General features: G+C 39.2%; 2 protein-coding genes, 1 non-coding gene and 1 pseudogene across 3 annotated transcripts in view; 2 read left to right on the plus strand and 2 right to left on the minus strand.

Moving 5' to 3' along the window:
• LOC140015804 (wall-associated receptor kinase-like 9) overlaps nucleotides 1-9,658 on the minus strand; it is a 28,463-nt pseudogene extending 18,805 nt beyond the window's left edge.
• Nucleotides 9,659-12,667: 3,009 nt separating this feature from the next.
• LOC140015805 (uncharacterized) lies at nucleotides 12,668-16,255 on the plus strand. The gene has a single exon (XM_072068625.1). The coding sequence runs from the start codon at nucleotides 12,668-12,670 to the stop codon at nucleotides 16,253-16,255; it is 3,588 nt and encodes a 1,195-aa protein (XP_071924726.1).
• Nucleotides 16,256-17,753: 1,498 nt separating this feature from the next.
• Nucleotides 17,754-19,032, plus strand: part of LOC140015806 (uncharacterized) — a 3,496-nt gene continuing 2,217 nt past the window's right edge. Inside the window, exons 1-2 of the mRNA XM_072068627.1 lie at nucleotides 17,754-18,100; nucleotides 18,281-18,733. Coding sequence (XP_071924728.1) covers nucleotides 17,754-18,100; nucleotides 18,281-18,733 — 800 coding nt within the window. The remainder of the gene's footprint in view (nucleotides 18,101-18,280; nucleotides 18,734-19,032) is intronic.
• LOC140016325 (small nucleolar RNA R71) lies at nucleotides 18,126-18,232 on the minus strand. The gene has a single exon (XR_011822722.1). It is a non-coding gene; the product is annotated as a small nucleolar RNA R71 (small nucleolar RNA).

Here is a 19,032-nt window from a genome sequence, read left to right on the forward strand (position 1 = left end):
TTCACTACATTTGATTTGTCAATATGTTTAACTATCTACTTAAAGCTATTTGGCTGCAAATCTAAAGTATGTATTTCATTACTTTTAATTGTTTTCTTGAATTGAGTGGACTAAGATGCTTTTGTACTTTTTTTGAGGTAATTATTCCTCTAAATTAGCATGTTAGTTGTTGTATATCTTTACAACTAGCTCAAAAACTGATATTTCTTTATTGTAACCCCTATCGAGAAGGAAATTCTTTGGTATATGTAATAAATAATACAATAAGTCATAATTGATTAATTGGTCAATATGGAGGTCTCATGATGATATGTCCTTAAAATCAATATAAATTCAATAATTTGGCTTGCAAGAACCAAAATTCCACTAGCAATGATTTCTTCAAGTATACTAATTGTTCAAATCTCATTTATATGACAAGATAATGTGGTGGATTACCCTCATATCAAGATCAAATTCAAACTAAACAGCAGATTTTAATATCCCTAAAGTGCATGAGCAGATATAAATAGATAATTTAATTCTACTAGGTTAGGCACAATGTGGTTGATCGTATTTTATAATTATGTTTCATTGCATATTATATTTTTTGACTCAATATGTAACTATGATTTTTCTGTTTAATATCACATAATGAAATTTTCATGCTTCAATTCTTATACAACAAAATACCAAATAATAATTATTAACCATTTTTAATTACAGGTACTAAACTCCTGCGCGTTGCGCTGGCTTTTCTCCCTAGTACTTAGAAGAGAAAAAGCTCATAAAAAGTCTTAGGAAAACAGCAGTAGTAGATGCAACTTGAACTATAAGATCTGCAATATCAATATCATGTCCACCTTCAACTAGACCCCAGCTGTCTATCTTTAGAAACACCATAAAGCAACAACAACTTGAGGTACTATGAATATTTGGAAGGGATGCAAGAGAATAAAACAAAACAACATAAACTAGAACCTGTAAATCTTTTTCTAGTCTAATAACCTCAATGGCTTTATCAATATTCAGTCTACCATGAAAGATTCCAATAACAATAACTAAAGATTGAGCACCGGCAGCAATTGCATTAATTGCAGCCAGTTCACAAGCATTTGTCTTTTTGAGCCAACTTTCAATGGCAGTTGTCGAACCTTCTTCCTGCTTACCATCAAAGAAACTGGAATATACAATAGGTTTACACCCAAACTCTGATTCCAACCATTTAAGCCACGAGTCTTCTCAACTTGACGTTCTACAAATTTTGTGGACAATTAAGAAACTCAGTAGTTTAAGCTTCTCTCTCCTATGAGAGCCTTTTCTCTCTCTACAAGAGCTTTTTCCCCTAATAGTTGGAGCGAAAAACCTTTTCAACTGTGCCAACTTTTTGAAACTTTCAAAAACCAAAAATCAGATCTTCCAGACAATCTTCGCACTAAAAGATACAATTGAACCAATCAACTTGAATCTGTCTTTACTCTCAAACAAGAACATGAGTTATTGCAGATGCATTTAATTTAGGAGCATTCCCAGACTTTAGGAAGTTCAGACATCTTAAAAGGAAGCAAAGTCCGGAGCTTGGAGTTTGGAACTTAACAACATGGATACTTGCAGCCATAAATGCTGACCTACTTAAAGCCAGGTTTCTCTACTCAGGTTACCTTCATTCTCATCTATTTTCACTGCATTCCTTTCATTTTTTCTTGTTTTTTCATTTCTTTAAATGTCTTCCAGGAAGGTATTTACCTAGAAGAAGGTGTTGATATGATAGCTAATCTGAACAAGCTTGGTTAGATCCTATTCATCCACTCTTAGAATTGGGATTCCTATAATAAATCATATTCCTACTATGTCGGAAGAGTTGATTGGGATCTTGCAAAAATTTGCTTTAAACAACCAAGAATGAAGTATCACTGACCTGCTGGGGAAAATTCGAGGGGACAAGGATGCCAATTTTACAGGGGTAAAAAACTTTGTGGCTAATGCTTGGGGTTACCCCAAAGACCTCAAAGTTATTGAGCTGGGGCCAAACTTTTTCCAGTTCGGTATAAAGGGGGAGGAGACCAGAGAAAGGATAGTTAATGGGGGTCCATGGATATTGGATAACTAGTTATTTGTGTTGAGCAAATGGTATGAGGGGATTGAGGATGACCCTAATGCCTTCAGAATAGCACCATTGTGGGTTCAGATGTGGAACCTTCCTATACACTGCATCTCCAAGGAGGTAGGAAAGAAAGTAGGTGCAGTGTTTAGGGAAGTAAGGGAGGTAGTAATCCCACAAACTGGAGGTAAAGAAGGGAAGCATTTAAGGTGCAGGTCATGGTTGACACCTCTCAACCTTTACTCCGTGGAACAACAATCAAAACGAATGGCACAATGAGATGGATTAAGTATGAAAGGTGCCCTGACTTTTGCTACACTTGTGGGATAATTGGCCACAGTGAAAAGGTCGCAAGACAAAGATAACAGTAGGAAATGGTTAGCAAGAGAACTAGTACGGGCCTTGGTTGAGAGTAAACAATGGGAAATCTTCACCTCAAAAGGAGTATAACAGCTACAGATCCCCTTCTAAAAGACAATACTGGGGAGTAGAAAATGGGGAATTGGTGAGAAAAGACCCTAAGGGGCAGGAATATGGATCTATTCCACAGTCCAAAGGGAAAAGAAAAAACAGGAAGGAAGCCATGAGGATGTAAACAGAATCAAGGAAAAAGTGGAATCTATCCCAAGAAAGTTGACTGAGAAACACCAGATACAAAGTTTGGTCAGTAATGAAAAAGAGGAAAGTAGCCATTCAATCTTTGGCAGTATGGAGAAAATACTAATTGAGGAAGTCCAGGAAGAAGTTCAGTTATCCAGCAAAAGCAAATTGTTGGAGCTCTTACAGGAAATGGAGAGTTGCAAATAGCTTGACCTCCAAGGACCTAATAAAGGTGACGAGGTAATGGTGGACTCACAATTGCAAGAACCAAACCAAAACCCTGTTCCAACTAGTCAAGAAGGAAGCTATTATAAGATTATCCCATGTGAGATACAAGGTCAACCAGCAAGTCAAAGTAGCAAAAACTCTCAACTAGAACATCATCAAAGGCAGGAAAGGAAAACAATAAGAGCAGCAAGGATACCAACAGGTAGGGAAAGAAAGGTTCTGCAACAGATTGATAGCAACTGTTTGAGCCAGACAGGAGTGACTAAGAGGAAACTGGAACTGGTGGATGAAAACATCACAGAAGCTGAGAACACTGAACATTTGCAGTAAGGGTGGAGGTCAAGACATAGAATTAGGACAAACTGAGGAAGGGGTGGGTGCCAGCCTGCACTGGCCCCCCAGTGATAAATGAAGATAATGGTGTGGAATTGTCAAGATGTCGGGAGCCTCTTAACAGTTCCCCATCTAAAGGAGTATAAGAAACTCCTCTCCCCAGATTTGATTTTCTTATGTGAAACCAAAAACAGAAAACAATATATGGAAAAAATTCAAAGGATCCTAAACTATTAACACAGTTACATAGTGGAAGCAATGGAGAGAGCAGGTGGAATGGTCCTATACTGGAATTCAAAAATCAAAGTAGTGCAAGTGCAACACACAGCTTTTACTATAGAGGCTCACATAGAGGATCAAGTCAATAACTGTGACTAGTGGATGGTTGGAATCTATGCAAGCTATGATGATTCAATAAGAAGACAACAGTGGTCAGCCATACAATGAAGGAAACACCTATGATGATCTTGATCCTTGTATTTTGATATTTACAAAATAATTGGATAATACTAATATCCTTTCAATAAGAAAACTTTTCAGCTCTGAAGCAATTTGATTCAAAGAATAATTGAAAGAAGATAAAGGAAGATGAAAGCTATCGGACACTCACAAAGACAATACCAGACATTCGATAGACAGTGCAGATTATATCGGACAGAGAACATCTTCACCGGACGTTCGATAGAATTGAGATGATCTTTCAAACTCTCTATCTACTATTGGACGCAAGCATCGGAAGTATCGGGCGTCCGATAGAATTGAGTTTATCCTTCAAACTCTCTGTCTACTATCGGACACAAGCAACGGTAGTACCGGACGTCCGATACTCCCAACGGCTAGTTGACTCTTCAACTACCTTCTATCCATCGGAAGCATTAATGAAGCACTTTCTTGGTCTCATATAAATAGAGTATGGTCAGAAACTTCAAACAACTTTTGCACACTGAAGATACAAAAGATATAGAGTAGTTTTAGTGAGAAAACACTCTCCAAAGAAGATTTGTAATCTTGGTGGTGTGAAGCTCATTGTAAACTTTTCATTTGTGAGTGAATACTTCAATAGTGTAGCTCTGTGAGGGTTGTCCTGAGGGATAGTAAAACTTCTTAACTTGACCCAGTGGAACTTGGGACAAGGAGGAAGTGACTCTTCCTTTGTACACAAGATTGGTTATATTTCATTAACTTGAAGAAGCTTGTTTGAATTGATCTTCAAGTTCAAGAGAAGCTTGATAGTCAATTGGTTTGCAATTCCTTTCTTCTCATTTACTTATTGTTATGTTGTGATCCTTAAATTGCTTATCTCTTCTACTTCTCTCAAGTGATATTGTTCCTTTATTGATTGATTCATTGGGTAATTACTTAGAAAAGAGGGTAAATTTCATATTGAGCAAAAAGTGCTTATAACTTGATTAGCTTTTTAATCAACCTAATTCACCCCTCCTCTTAGGTTGTCTTCAGACCTAACAACCTATGGGGCAGAAACTAGATGATAGCTGGGGATTTCAATGATATATGCTCCAATGAGAAGAAATTACGAGGAAGAATCAAAGAAGAGTGGACCTTCAATGACTTTAGAAACTTCATCAATGAAAATCAACCGATAGACATTGGGTGTGAAGGACAACCTTGGACCTGGAGCAATAATTGGGAGGGGGATGGTGAAATCAAACAAAGATTAGATAGAACACTCAATAGTGCACAATGGAACCAGAATTTTGAAAATGCTAAATGTACTCACGTTAAGACACATGCTTCTGATCACAGTGCTCTACTAGTCGATAATACCCCATTGGAAAGAAATAGAAGGAAGAGATTTTTCTTTGACAAGAGATGGCTTCAAAGGGATGGAATTTCAAATGTAATAAAGGAAGCTTGGAACAAGAGTGCTGAGGGTTCAAGAATGTTTCAGGTTAAGACAAAGGTGAGAAACTATAGAATAGCCCTCCTGAAATGGAGCAACAGAATCAATAAGAATTCCAGAAAAAGGATCAAGAACATCAAGGAGCAGTTGGACCAGATTAAAGGAGCATCACTAGAGAACAAAAGAAAGGAAAAGGCAATACTTAAAGTGCAACTGAGGGAAGTTTACAGGGATGAGGAAATGTTTTGGAGCCAAAAAGCTAGACTCAAATGGCTACAAGAAGGAAACAAGAATACTCATTTCTTTCATGCACAGGTGAATGGTAGGAGGAAGAATAATAGAATGCAAAAACTACCAAAGGAAGACGGGAGCTGGACAGAAACTAAGGCAGAACTAGGAGCTGAAATTGGTAACTACTACAGGCAACTTTTCACCAAATAAACTAATAGCAATCACGAGAGTTTAGATGGGATCCCAAAGTCTATTTCTGAAGACAAGAACTAGGATCTAATCAAGCCTGTAACAAAAAAGAAAGTCAAATCAGCATGTTTCTCTATGGAAAGCAACAACACTCCTGGCATAGATGGGATGTCACCCCTATTCTTCGAGAAATTTTGGGACATAATCAAAGGAGACCTGGTAAATGCCACAAAAAGTTTCTTTCATTCTGGTAATATGCTTAAGGCTATCAATCACACTATCATATCTTTGATCCCCAAAGTCCCTTGCCGCACTAATATGAAGCAGTACAGATCTATTAGCCTCTGTAGTGTGATTTACAAAGCCATTGTTAAAATCCTAGTTAATAGGCTTAAACCTATTCTGAATCACCCTTTCTCATCAATCAATCTGCTTTTGTTCCTGGGAGACATATTCTTGATAACATCATTATCTCTCATGAAAACTTGCATTATCTTAAAAATAAAAAGCAAGGTAAGGATGGATTTATGGCTATGAAGCTTGACATGTCAAAGGCCTATGATAGAGTTGAATGGCACTTTCTGCAAGCTATGATGGAAAAAATGGGATTCTGTGAGAAATGGATAAAATAGATCATGAAATGCATTAGTACAGTCTCCTTCTCATTCAACATTAATGAGGAGTGTAAGGAATACATTTTACCAAAAAGGGGAATTAGACAGGGTGACCCACTGTCACCTTACCTATTCCTCATATGCTCAAAAGGCTTTTCTAATCTGCTAAAAAGTGCAACACGAGCAGGAAAGATGAATGGCGTCAAGATAAGCAGACAAGGTCCCTCAATAACCCATCTCTTTTTTGCTGATGATTTCCTGATCTTTTGCAAAGCCAATTCTCAAGAAGCAAGGAGCCACAGAGGATACTAGAACTTTATGAATAAGAATCTGGTCAAATGGTTAACCTAGACAAGTCCAATGTGTTTTTTAGCAAAAATGTGAATTAGGCTACAAAGGAGGAGGTCTATGTAGAGCTAGGAAGAATAAAACCAGTATGACAAGGGAGGTACCTAGGATTGCCAATGGTGATATCAAGGACTAAAGTGCAATTGTTTGGTTACATTAAGGATAATATCAAGAGGAGGATGCAAAGTTGGAAAAACAAGCTTTTAAGTTCAGCTGGAAAAAAATTCCTGATCAAAGCAACTTCTATGGCAATTCCCACGTACATAATGTCTTGTTTCAAATTACCTTGCAGGATGTGCAAAGAGATCAACTCCATGCTATCTAACTTCTGGTGGGGAAAAAAGGACAACGAAAACAAGATTCACTGGGTAGCCTGGAAGCAGCTGACCAATGAGAAGAAAAGAGAAGGAATGGGGATCCAGGAGATTCAAAGCTTTAACAGAGCTTTGCTGGCCAAACAGATATGGAGAGTCATCAAACATCCAAATCTATTATCCAGCAAAATTCTGAAGGGCAAGTATTTTCGAAATTGCAATATTTTGGTATGCAAAACTCCTAACAATGCTTCATGGTTTTGGCAAAGTATTATGAGTGCCGGAGAAGATCTCCAATGGGGGATAAGGAGAAGGATAGGGAATGGATAGTCAACTAGATTTGGGAAGCTCAGTGGATTCCAAACCAACCCCAAGGGAAACCAATCATAGCCAAACCAGAAGAATGTCAAATACACAAAGTTGCTGATCTGATCGTGGACTATAGGTGGAACAGAAACCTCATTTTCAAAACCTACAACAAAGGAGATGCAGAAAACATTCTCAAAATTCCGATTAGCATCACAGGAAAAAAGGATAACACTTTCTGGATAGGGATCCAAAATGGAGAATATACGGTGCAATCAGGTTACAAGTCAATACAGGCCAAGAAAGAACAAGAGGGAAGAGGAAGAAAACATGGGATTAAATGAAACAGCAATCAAGCAAGACACCAGATGTGGAGGGTTTTGTGGAGCCTAAATATTAGTCATAAAATTAAGATATTCATCTAGAAAGGTCTAAAAGAAGCAGTTCCAGTCAAAGAGCTAATATGGAGGAGAATGATGAAAGGAGATCCAATATGCTCAGGATGTGGAGAGCATATAGAAACATTGGAACATATGCTGTTGGAGTGCAATAGAGCAAAGAAGATCTGGAAATGAGCCCCAGTACAATGGGATGGGATTCAAGAGTTGACTTGGAACTTCAACACCTAGTGGGCATTATTAACTGAAGCCAAACATAGAGCTCAAGGGATGTATCATATATCTCTTATAGCAAATATTCTATAGTAAATTTGGAAATGCAGGAATGAAAAAGAGTTTAACAACAAAACACAGGAACCAGTGTAGGTGATCAACAAAGCCTGGAATGCCTGGATGGAGTTCAACAATAGGGCCAAAAAAGCTAGGAGCTGTAGCATAGGTAAAACAACAATACCACAACAAATGAATGAACAAGAGGCCAGACAAAATCTAGAAAACTGACCAAGAGGTATGCAGATCAGGATTACAACCAAGTGCAACAAGAAAACAAAGACCATTGGATATGGTATTGTAGCAGCTGACAGCAAGGGACAGGATGTGGTGGGATGGAAGATGAGAGAAAGAGCAAGTGAAAGTCAACTTCAACACGATGCTGAAGTTGTCAAACTGGCTTTGATCAAAGTAGGAGAGCAAGGATGGAGGCTAGTATGCATTGGAGTTCCAGGTAAAGACCTTCTGCAGCAAATTCAAGGGAGTAAAATAGTGGATGTATGGCTAGCTACCCTGATAAATGATATCTGTGAACTGAGTACTATGTTTTACAAATGCTCCTTTTGTCTAGGAAAATCTAATAGGAATGATCTTAGTTGTTTATTTAGTGCTCAAGCTTTGAGCAATTATCATGATGTAGAGTGGGTTAATCCCAACCTACTATGCTAAATGCACATTGTAAAGCATCGAGCAAGTGCTCGCCTGTATATACTTTTGTTCAATTAATACAATCCTATCGTTTCGACAAAAGAAAAAAAAAGAAACTCAATAGTTTTCACTGCCGAAAGGAAGATATCGCATCAGCACTAAATGTATGAAATGAAAACATTTTGCATTTGTCCAAAGAAAGGAAGAATATACGCGGCATTTACTTGATTCAAGCAATAAGGATTCATCCTCATGTTCAGAGTCTAAAAGTTTTTTTTCCAAAGCCATGAGTTTTCCTTTATTTTTCTAAAGGTTTTTGGTTGGATTCGAGTTGACTCGGGATGACTCGGAGTGACTTGACCATTTCAACCCTTCACAGTGACGTCTCCATCGATTTTTTGGCAAGTCAAGTATCTCGGAATCATATTGTCCCAGGACCGTATCAAGAGGGACCGAGACGGTGGCGACTCGGTAGACTTATGAAAGAGGAGAATCATACAGATGATGTGGTAATGATTTATTCTTTTTGTCACGGCAATCAACAATAACTGTGGTTCTTCTCCTCATGATCTGTTTGGAGCTTGTTAACCATCTACTGATTAGCTACTTGACTTGTAAAAGACTAATGTCTTCTCACTTGTTTCAGTACAAAATGGTGAAACTATTTCATAACAGCACTACTATACTGATTGTTAAAGTACCTTTTTTTAATGTTTAGAGAGTGACTGGAGAGGATCTAGAAGGTAAAACTTTCCTGCATCATCATTTCATGATGGTGCCATAAATTCCTCCATCATGAGATTTTGGCAACCATGGGTTCCATTAGGGATAAATTCATAAACTAGTAGTGGGACTTCAGTCTCCAGACAACAACCTAGAAGCTTTACCACATTCTTATGATTGATTTGTGAAAGCAAGACAACCTCGTTGATGAATTGCCCCAATTGGTTTTCATCAACCTTTTTTGACTTCTTGATTGCTACGATTCTGCCATCCGTTAGCATCCCTTTGTAAACTGTACCTTGACCTCCTTGACCTAGTATGCGATTTTCATTGAATCCATCACTGGCCTTGTTCAATTCTTTAGCAGAGAATAGCATTGTTTTCTCAACCCCACCTTCATCAGCAGATAACTGGTGTTGCAACAAAAGACCTCCATTTCGTTTAAAAAATTTCTCTTGGCGCTTTTTGTTGCGTCTCTTTTTCACTACTTTGTACAAGGTATAAGTAGCTATCATGAGAAATAGTACGCCAACACCCGCAAAAGTACCTGTACAAATCCGATATTGCAATGATTGCAAATTTTTAGAGTCGAGACTGTTGTTGTACAAGCACGGTGCATATTACAGTTAACACACACTGAAAGATTGGTTTCAAACGAGTTGCCAGTTGAAGTTCTTGTGGGTGGTGGCTTTGGCCGGGAGATTTTTGGGCTGAGAAAGAGGAAAAGGTTTACTTGTCTAAGTTTTCTACGTATTAATGTGCCTTTCCTATGTGTGGCTGTAGTTCTTTATGTCCTTGGTGGGGGTGTCAAAGTTGAAGCGGAAGAGAGCAGTAAGGCAATTACCAAATGCAAGAGCATCGGTAAAATCAACCGATTGAAGCCCATTAGAATGGTTTTTCAAAGAAGCAAGTTTCCCTTTACGGAAGAGAAAGTTGCAATTGTTAATTGTGCACTACAAAGGACTTCGAACTGCCTATAGGGTCGTTTTATAGGCATTCGAAGTAAAGGGAAGGAAATCAGTAAAAAAAATTTCTCTCTACTTGAGAGCTTTCTCTCTCTAGCTGAGACCTTTTTCTCCTCTGGGTGGGAGAGTGAAATTTCAAATTCCAAAACCCCCGCTCAAACGCTACCAGCACCTATTCACTCGATCAGATATCTGTTAAGCTCAACATACTTCTGATTCCCAATTATAGTTGCCAAAATTCTGTAACCAGACAACAACCTTTGAAGTGCGGAAGTTGAGGAATCTAGAAAAACCAAAAAGATACTTTAAAACTTTGAGGATGCAATAGACTTGAAGGGTTGATAGAAAGGCCAACCATAAAGGAGGAAGCAAAAAGGTGGTCGGCCACACCAAGACAGCAAATGTTTGTTTCAAATCTAGGCCACCCATAATCAAGGTACAACAGTCTTGTTCTGCTCTACTGTGCCTGCTTCATGCATATTCACATGCACGATTAGAGTTGCATTTGCCTATCTGAAAGTGTTTTTACATTTAGAAGAGTGTAGTCTGTATTTCCTTTTCCTACTAGTTTGTCAAATTCTATCATTTGCATTGATATAGTTAGAGGAATCCCTCTTAGATCTCCTAAGCTCCATGGCGGATGAACTGGAGGAGGTTTTGAAAAAATTTGCTCTGTCCAACTTAGAACAGGATGGAGCATGGTTGGAGCTGGATGATGTAGATCTAGGAGTTTCCGAATGTATGACTAGTCTCATTGGGAAGATAAGAGGAGAAAAAGTGGCAAATTTTACGGGAGTTAAGAATTTTGTCACTGTAGCTTGGGGATATCCTAAGGATCTCACTATAACTGAATTGGGGCCTAATCTATTCCAGTTTTTCATACCTGACCAGGAGAACAGGTTAAGAATACTTAATGGAGGGCCTTGGCTGATTGATAGTCAAATATTAGTGTTAAACAGATGGGAGAAAGGAATTGAGGAAAACCCTGAGGCCTTTAAATTCGCACCAATATGGGTACAAGCTTGGAACTTGCCAATCCACTGGATTTCTAAGGAAGTTGGGAGGAAAATAGGCAAGGTGTTTAAGGAAGTCAAGGAAGTGTTAATACCTCACTCTGGAGGTAAGGAAGGAAAACATCTTAAGATGCTAGTGACTGCTGATATGACTCAGCCGTTGCTCAGAGGAGTTGCAGTTAAGATGAATGGAGTAACAAAATGGATTAGTTTCAGATATGAAAGGGTACCAGATTTCTGTTACAACTGCGGAATAATTGGCCACAGTGAAAGGAAATGCAAAAATGTGGTGGCTATAAGAAAAGGGCAACAGGAAAATCAATTTGGTCCCTGGCTGAGAGCCCAAGTTGGGAAAGGCTCCCCTCAGAAGGATAGTACATCCAATACGTACATCCCAGAGAAACAGGTGTGGGGATTTCAAAATGGAGAATGGATAAAGAAAAGAGGTGGAAAAGCTGTAGTAAATGATGTAACAATTCCCAGGACTGATAAGGAGAAAGAAGTGACAGAAACTATAAGCACAGATATAGTGGTGCAAGGCAGGGGGGAGGGTCTAGGGAGAGAGATCAGAGACCAGGGATGGAGGATGAGAAATCACAGGATGTATTGGAAACTGGGAAAGTAAAGAAGATGGAGGAGGTGAGAAAAGAGGAAGGAAGTCTTTCTGTTCATGTGGAGAGTGGAAGGGGGGAAGAGATAGTACCAATGGAGACACTAGCACAGACGGGAGAGTTGGGGAACAGGAATAAAGGACACCAGATGGTTGAAGGATTAAGTCAGGAAATAGATATGCAGGTTGATGGGGAGGAACCTGATCAATTGAAAGGAGGTGGTACTAAGAGAGGAAGAAGAGTGAAACTGCTGAATAAGACAAACACTGGAGGAAGACATCCTCTGAAAGAGATCCAAAATTTGGGAACTGGAACTGGACTGAACATCAAGAGAAAGTTTTACATTGTTGATGAGGAAATGGAGGAATTGGACGCACCTGATCAGGCTTATAAAAAGAATAGAATAAAAGGAGAGGAGGAAAACAGCAGCAGGAGCAGATGGGAGGAAGAGGCCAGCCCAACATGGTCTCTCAATCAACCATGAGAGCTCTGGTGTGGAACTGCCAAGGTGCTGGGAGCCCCTTGACAGTTCCCCATTTGAAGGAGGAAAACAGACTCCTCTCCCCAAATTTAATTTTCCTGAGCGAAACAAAAAATAGGAAAAATTACATGGAAAAAGTCAAAAAAATTTTGAAGTTTGAGAACAACTTTATAGTTGAAGCCATGAACAAAGTGGGAGGTATGGCACTTTTTTGGAACAATGAAGTGAAGATCTCTGAAGTACTAGGAACAGCTTTCACAATTGAGGCAAAAGTGGAAGATGAGGAGAAGAAGAAAAACTGGTGGTTCATTGGAATATATGCCAGCTGTGATAGTCTTATAAGAAGGGGGCAGTGGGAAGTAATTAACAGAAGAAAAACAGGGTGGGGGAAAAAATGGATTATCATGGGTGATTTCAATGATATTATCTCCAACGATGAAAAATGGGTGGTAGGATGAGGGATAATAGAAGTTTCCAAGATTTTAGGAATTTCATTAATAATAACCAGTTGATAGATGTGGGCTATGAAGGGAAGCCATGGACGTGGAGTAACAACTGGTATGGGATTGGGGAAGTAAAAGAAAGATTAGATAGGGGATTATGCAATGTAGAATGGTCACAATGTTTTGATGAAGCCTATTGCACACACATTGAATCTCATGCTTCAGACCATAGTATGCTGGTGCTGGAAACCCAGAGAGAAAAAAAGAGAAGGAAAAAAAGGTTCCAGTTTGATAAGAGATGGCTGCAGAAAGAAGAAATAGAAGGAGTGATCCAGAAGGCATGGAGTATCCCCTGTAAAGGAACAAGATGGTTTAAGGTGAAGGAGAAAATAAAAAGCTGCAGGGTGGAGTTATTGAAATGGAGTAGCTGCAAGAAAGGGAACTCGTTTGAAAAGATTAAATGGTGCAAAAAACAGATTGAAGACATTAAGGCATCGACATCAGATGATAAAAGACAGCAAGTACAGGAAATGAAAAAACAGCTAAAAGTGGCTTATAATGAGGAAGAAGCTTTTTGGAACCAGAAATCTAGAATAAGCTGGCTGAAGGAAGGGGATAAAAATACTCAATTCTTCCATGCAACAGTGAAGGGGAGGAGGAAAAGGAATAGATTGCACAAGTTAAGAAAGGCGTGTGGTGATTGGACAGCAAATGAGGATGAGCTGGGTAGAGAAGTTGCTAAATACTATGGTGAATTGTTCAAGTCCACGGCAGCTGGGGAGCTTGATGAGATCTTAGAAGGGATTCCTATCACTATAACTGAACAAATGAACAAGGAACTGACTAAAAAAGTGGATGAAAATGAGATAAAGAATGCATTCTTCTCTATGGATCCTAATAAGGCTCCTGGTAGTGATGGCATGTCCCCCCTCTTTTTCCAAAAATTCTGGAGTCTTATCAAAAAGGATCTAGTAAATGCAATCCAAGGTTTCTTCCATGATGGTGTCATTCTAAAGGCCATAAACCATACTGTTATCTCTCTGATCCCAAAAGTTGAATGCCCCACAGAGATTAACCAGTATAGGCCTATTAGTCTTTGCCAAGTGGTTTACAAAGCACTAGCTAAAATCCTTGTTAACAGACTCAAGCCTTATCTCAGTAGATGCATTAGTAAAAGTCAGTCTGCATTTGTACCAGGTAGGCAAATCCTAGACAACGTCATCTTGTCCCATGAATTGATGCATTTTCTCAAAAATAAAAGGCATGGTAGAATGGGATATATGGCTGTGAAACTAGATATGTCTAAGGCCTATGACAGGGTAGAATGGAGATTTTTGAAGGCAATAATGGAGAAAATGCGATTCTGCTCTACTTGGATAAATTGGATCATATCATGTATCAGCTCAGTTACCTATTCCTTCAACATTAATGGCGAACACAAGGAGCTTATTACACCTTCAAGAGGTATCAGGCAAGGAGATCCTCTATCTCCTTACTTATTTTTGTTATGCTCAGAAGGACTATCAAGCTTATTACAGAAAGCAAAGATGGGGAAGGAGTTAACAGGAGTTAAAATCAGCAGGGGGGCGCCAGTCATCACTCATCTATTCTTTGCTGATGACTCCTTGGTGTTCTGCAAAGCTAGTAAACAAGAAGCTGAGAAACTGATCATGATACTTAAAGAGTATGAAGAGGCAACTGGGCAGCTTATTAACTTGGAAAAGTCATCAGTGTTCTTTAGCAAAAATACAATGCCAGATGTGAGGAATGAGGTTTGTCAGGCGCTGGGGTCAATTAAACAGGTAGAGCAAGGCAAATACCTGGGACTGCCCATGATTATTACAAAATCTAAGAGCCAGGTTTTTGGATTCATAAGGAACTCTATAGATAAGAAACTGCAAGGATGGAAAAATAAGCTTCTGAGCCAGGCAGGGAAAGAGATTACGCTCAAAGCTGTGGCAATGGCCATGCCTGCCTACACAATGTCCTGTTTCAGACTAAATTCAAAGCTGTGCAGAGAAATAAGCTCGAAAATGGCAGACTATTGGTGGGGTGATACTGATGGTAAGAAAAAGCTTCACTGGATAAGCTGGAAGAAGATGACAGAGAAAAGAAGCAAGGGAGGGATGGGGTTCAAAGATCTGCAACTGTTTAACAAAGCTCTTCTGGCTAAACAAGTTTGGAAACTGATAACGCAACCAAATTTGTTAGTTAGTAAAGTGTTAAAAGGAAAGTACTACCCCAAGCAATCTATTTTCAAATGCAAGGTGCCTCAGAATGCATCTTGGATCTGGCAGAGTTTAGCAGATATCAGAAAGGATATGCAAGCAGGAATTAGGAGGAAAATTGGCAACGGAAAAGGAACCAGAATTTGGTGGGACAACTGGATTCCAGATAGACCTGAAGGAAGACCAACATCAGTTCAACCACAGGGGTGTCAACTGGAGTATGTCTCTGAACTGATCAGGAATAACAGATGGAATAGAGTGCTGGTATTCAAAACTTTCAATCCACAAGATGCTGAGAGAATACTAAGCATACCAATAAGTATGACTGGAATAGAGGACAGCTACTGGTGGAAGCATTCTCAAAATGGTCAGTACTCGGTTCAATCTGGATATAAGATTTGGATGAAGGAAACAGAAGCAGAGAGATCAAGAATGCGGAAAGAAGCTGGAACAAGCTATGAAGGAACCAATCCTAGAATCTGGAATTCATTGTGGCAGCAGAATGTAAGTCAGAAAATGAAAGTTTTTGTTTGGAAATGCCTGCACAATGGTATCCCAGTCAGAGAGACAATCTATACTAGAACAAGGCAAGGACATCCCATATGTACTGGATGTGGGGAGAAGGAAGAAACCATTGAGCACATGTTGTTCCAATGCAATAGGGCTATGGAAATCTGGAAATTGGCACCAGTACAATGGGATGGAATAGCACATCTATCAGGCTGCTTTACAAAATGGTGGATAGCAATTCAGGAAGCTCAAGACAGCAGAGGTGTTAAGGATCAAGTCAATCTCACCATAAACATACTCTGGCAGATATGGAAAGCTAAGAACGATAGAGAGTTTAACCATAAGGAAAAGGAGCCTTCCAAGGTAATTGAGAAGGCGCTGAAGGAATGGATAGAATTTGAGAAAGCTAACAAAGGGAAAGATTCAAGGAAGAGCACTCAAGAAACAGAGCTACAGCAATGGAATGACCAAGATCAAAATGAGAGCCATGCTGGATTGATATTAAAGATCCACACCAGTCAGGACAAAAGGCAAGCAGCAGTAGGGATTGGAATCTCAGCAACAGACAACATGGGAAGATTGCAAGCAATTTGGGCACTAAGAGAATGGTTATCAGGCGACACCTTACAAGACCAGGTTGTTGCAGTTAGGCTAGCTCTACTGAAAGCTGGAAGTCAAGGCTGGAGGAACATCAGAATGGAACTGGACAACCGCAAGGTGGTAGATGCCATTAAGGGAGCAAGGCTCAACAATCAGCAGATGACTACATTAATAGAGGACATTAGATCAATCTGTACCTTGTTTCATCAGTGCTCCATCTTTTTTGCCAACTCTAGGAAATTAGAATTGATAGGATGTTAATTGTTAGTAATTTTATTGTTAATTTTCCTTTTTATTCTTGCCAAATATTGCTTTAATTTGCTTTAATTGTCAATATATATTTATATTTGGTATTTGGATATAATTTCAGAAATTGGAGCCGTGGAGTGAAGTTTCGAATTGGCTTGTTTTTATGCGTGGGAGAGCCGCACATTTCCGGAGTTAGTTTTTCTTCTTCTCTTCCGTCTGGGAAGAGGAGTTTTAGTTTTCTCTTCGAGGGATGTTCCGGAGGAGAGAATAGGGAGTTGTTTTGGCTTGTTGAATTCTAGTGTGCAATTTTCTTATTCTCTTCCGAAAGCTTTGTTATTCACTCTCTCAATTATCGAAGAAAGATGATGTCTTTAAATTCAATTGAATTGTGTGAAGATTTTCTTATGAGGCGTGGCTAATTTTCTCATCTAGTCAAGGATCAACGCGACGACGCAGTCCCATATATCTGTGAGATTTAATTAATTTTACGTGTTCCTTAATTTGTTAATATTTGCATGTTTTCTATTTTAATTTCCATGGGATTATTTTGTTAATTGGATATCAAGGGCCCGATGTGCAATTTGACTTATTAATCTCTTGTCAAATTAATCAATTAAATCCGTAATTGTTTAGTTGGTTAATATTAGTGACAATTAGTATTTTCACATACTAGGGGAATATACAATCTGATTTAAATAACCCTCGTAGCGTGTTATTAATTTGGGTTAGGCTTTTCTAGTTTTTAATGCAATTAGGAAATTAATTTCTACGGTCGTACCTAGGAGTATTTCCTGGTTAGGGGTAATCAATGGTCGTACCTTGGTTATCAATAAATTAAGGAAAAGCTGGTCGTTAGAGCTTATCGACGACTATAACTAACCTGTTAATAAAATTAAGTGAACCTTCTTTGCATCAATGATCGGATGAATGGACTGTGTCTACGTAGTTGTATCCTTGGCTAGAATTTATTTATTATTTATTTAATTTCCATTTACATTCGTATTAATTATTTATTTATTTTTGGTTAAATTGTTTAATTATTTTTTAGTTAAATTGTTTAATTATTTATTTTTAGTTTTATCTGATAAAAATCCCTCGTGTCTCGAATTTAAAAAGAATCGAATTTTTTCTAGTCCCTGTGGATTCGACCCTGCTTACTACTATACACAGAAAATTTATTTTTCTTAAGCAGGTATTTATTATTGCACAGGCACGACACCTGTCAATTTTTGGCGCCGTTGCCGGGGACTGGCGTTAATTATTTGTTTCTTTTTAAGTTCATTTTTGTTCTAATTTTCTGGTATTTTTCTAGTTTATGCCTCGTTCTTCTCGTACAGGCGAATTAATTTTCGACCTTGAAGTAGAGAAGACCGCGCGTAAAACGAGGAAAGAAACCAGGTAGCTCAGAGAAGAGCAATACGGTATTGCACCTCAGGGACTTGATCCAGAGGTTGAGCCGACAAATTTGTCTGGTGACAATTCGAGTGATTCAGACCAAGAGAAAGTCACTATGGCAAATGCACGAACACTAAGGGAGTTGGCTGCTCCTGATTTAAATCAGCAGCCCTTGTGCATTACTTTTCCAAATTTAAATGATGACACTCCCTTTGAACTAAAATCTGGTCTAATTCATCTCTTGCCATCTTTCCATGGTCTACCAGGCGAGGAGCCCTACAAGCACTTGCAAGAGTTCGACGTCGTTTGCAACAGTATGAAACCCCCGGGAATTACAGAAGAGCAAATAAAGATGAGGGCCTTCCCCTTCTCTTTGAAAGACTCCGCAAAAGACTGGCTCTACTACCTACCGCCTGGTAGTATCACCACGTGGGACCAATTGAAGAAAAAATTTCTGGACAAGTACTTTCCGGCGTCTTGAGCTGCGAGCCTAAGGAAAGAGATATGTGGTATCAAACAACACCCTAGCGAGTCTCTCTATGAGTACTGGGAGAGATTTAAGAAACTGTGCACCAAATGCCCTCAGCATCAGATAAGTGAGCAACTGCTTATTCAATATTTCTATGAGGGGTTGCTTTTCAGGGACAGAAGCATAATCGATGCTGCAAGTGGAGGGGCGTTGGTGAACAAAACCCCTCGAGGAGCATGGGAGTTGATTGAAGGGATGGCTGAGAACTCACAGCAGTTTGGTTCAAGAGAAGACATCCCGACGCGTAGGGTGAATGAGGTGGAAACGTCCTCTATCCAACAGCAGATCTCCGAATTAACATCTTTCGTAAGACAATTAGCTGTGGGGAGTGCTTCACAAGCCAAAGTGTGTGGGGTGTGCACTGCCGTGGGTCATCCTACGGAAATGTGTCCACTGGTTCAAGAAGAAACGGCAGAACAGGTGAACATGGCTGGCCACGTGCCCGCGCTAAGAAAGCAGTACGACCCGTACTCAAACACCTACAATCCTGGTTGGAGGGATCACCCCAACCTTAGCTATGGAGGAAATAGGCAGTCGAAAGCTTCCACCGAAATGCGGAGATCCAGGTATGTTTACTATTTCTTGTAGGATAGGTAATATTTTGATTGGAAAGGCCATGTTAGACCTAGGAGCCTCGATTAATGTCATGCCAAAGTCCATTTCTGCTTCATTGAACTTAGGCCCTTTGAAAGAGACTGGGATAATAATCCAATTAGCTGACAGGACCAATGCATACCCTGACGGGTTGATTGAAGATGTTTTGGTAAAAATTAATGAATTGGTTTTTCCATCTGATTTTTATGTGCTCGACATGGAGGATGAACACTCCGTGATCCGTCACCTTTGTTGTTAGGCAGACCCTTTT

This window comes from Coffea arabica, chromosome 10c (assembly GCF_036785885.1).
Source record: "Coffea arabica cultivar ET-39 chromosome 10c, Coffea Arabica ET-39 HiFi, whole genome shotgun sequence".
NCBI classification, from domain to species: Eukaryota; Viridiplantae; Streptophyta; class Magnoliopsida; order Gentianales; family Rubiaceae; genus Coffea; species Coffea arabica.

What these genes read in the sequence shown, in the direction of transcription:
- LOC140015805 (XM_072068625.1), top strand. Translation starts at nt 12,668, where the DNA reads ATGAGGGATAATAGAAGTTTCCAAGATTTTAGGAATTTCATTAATAAT.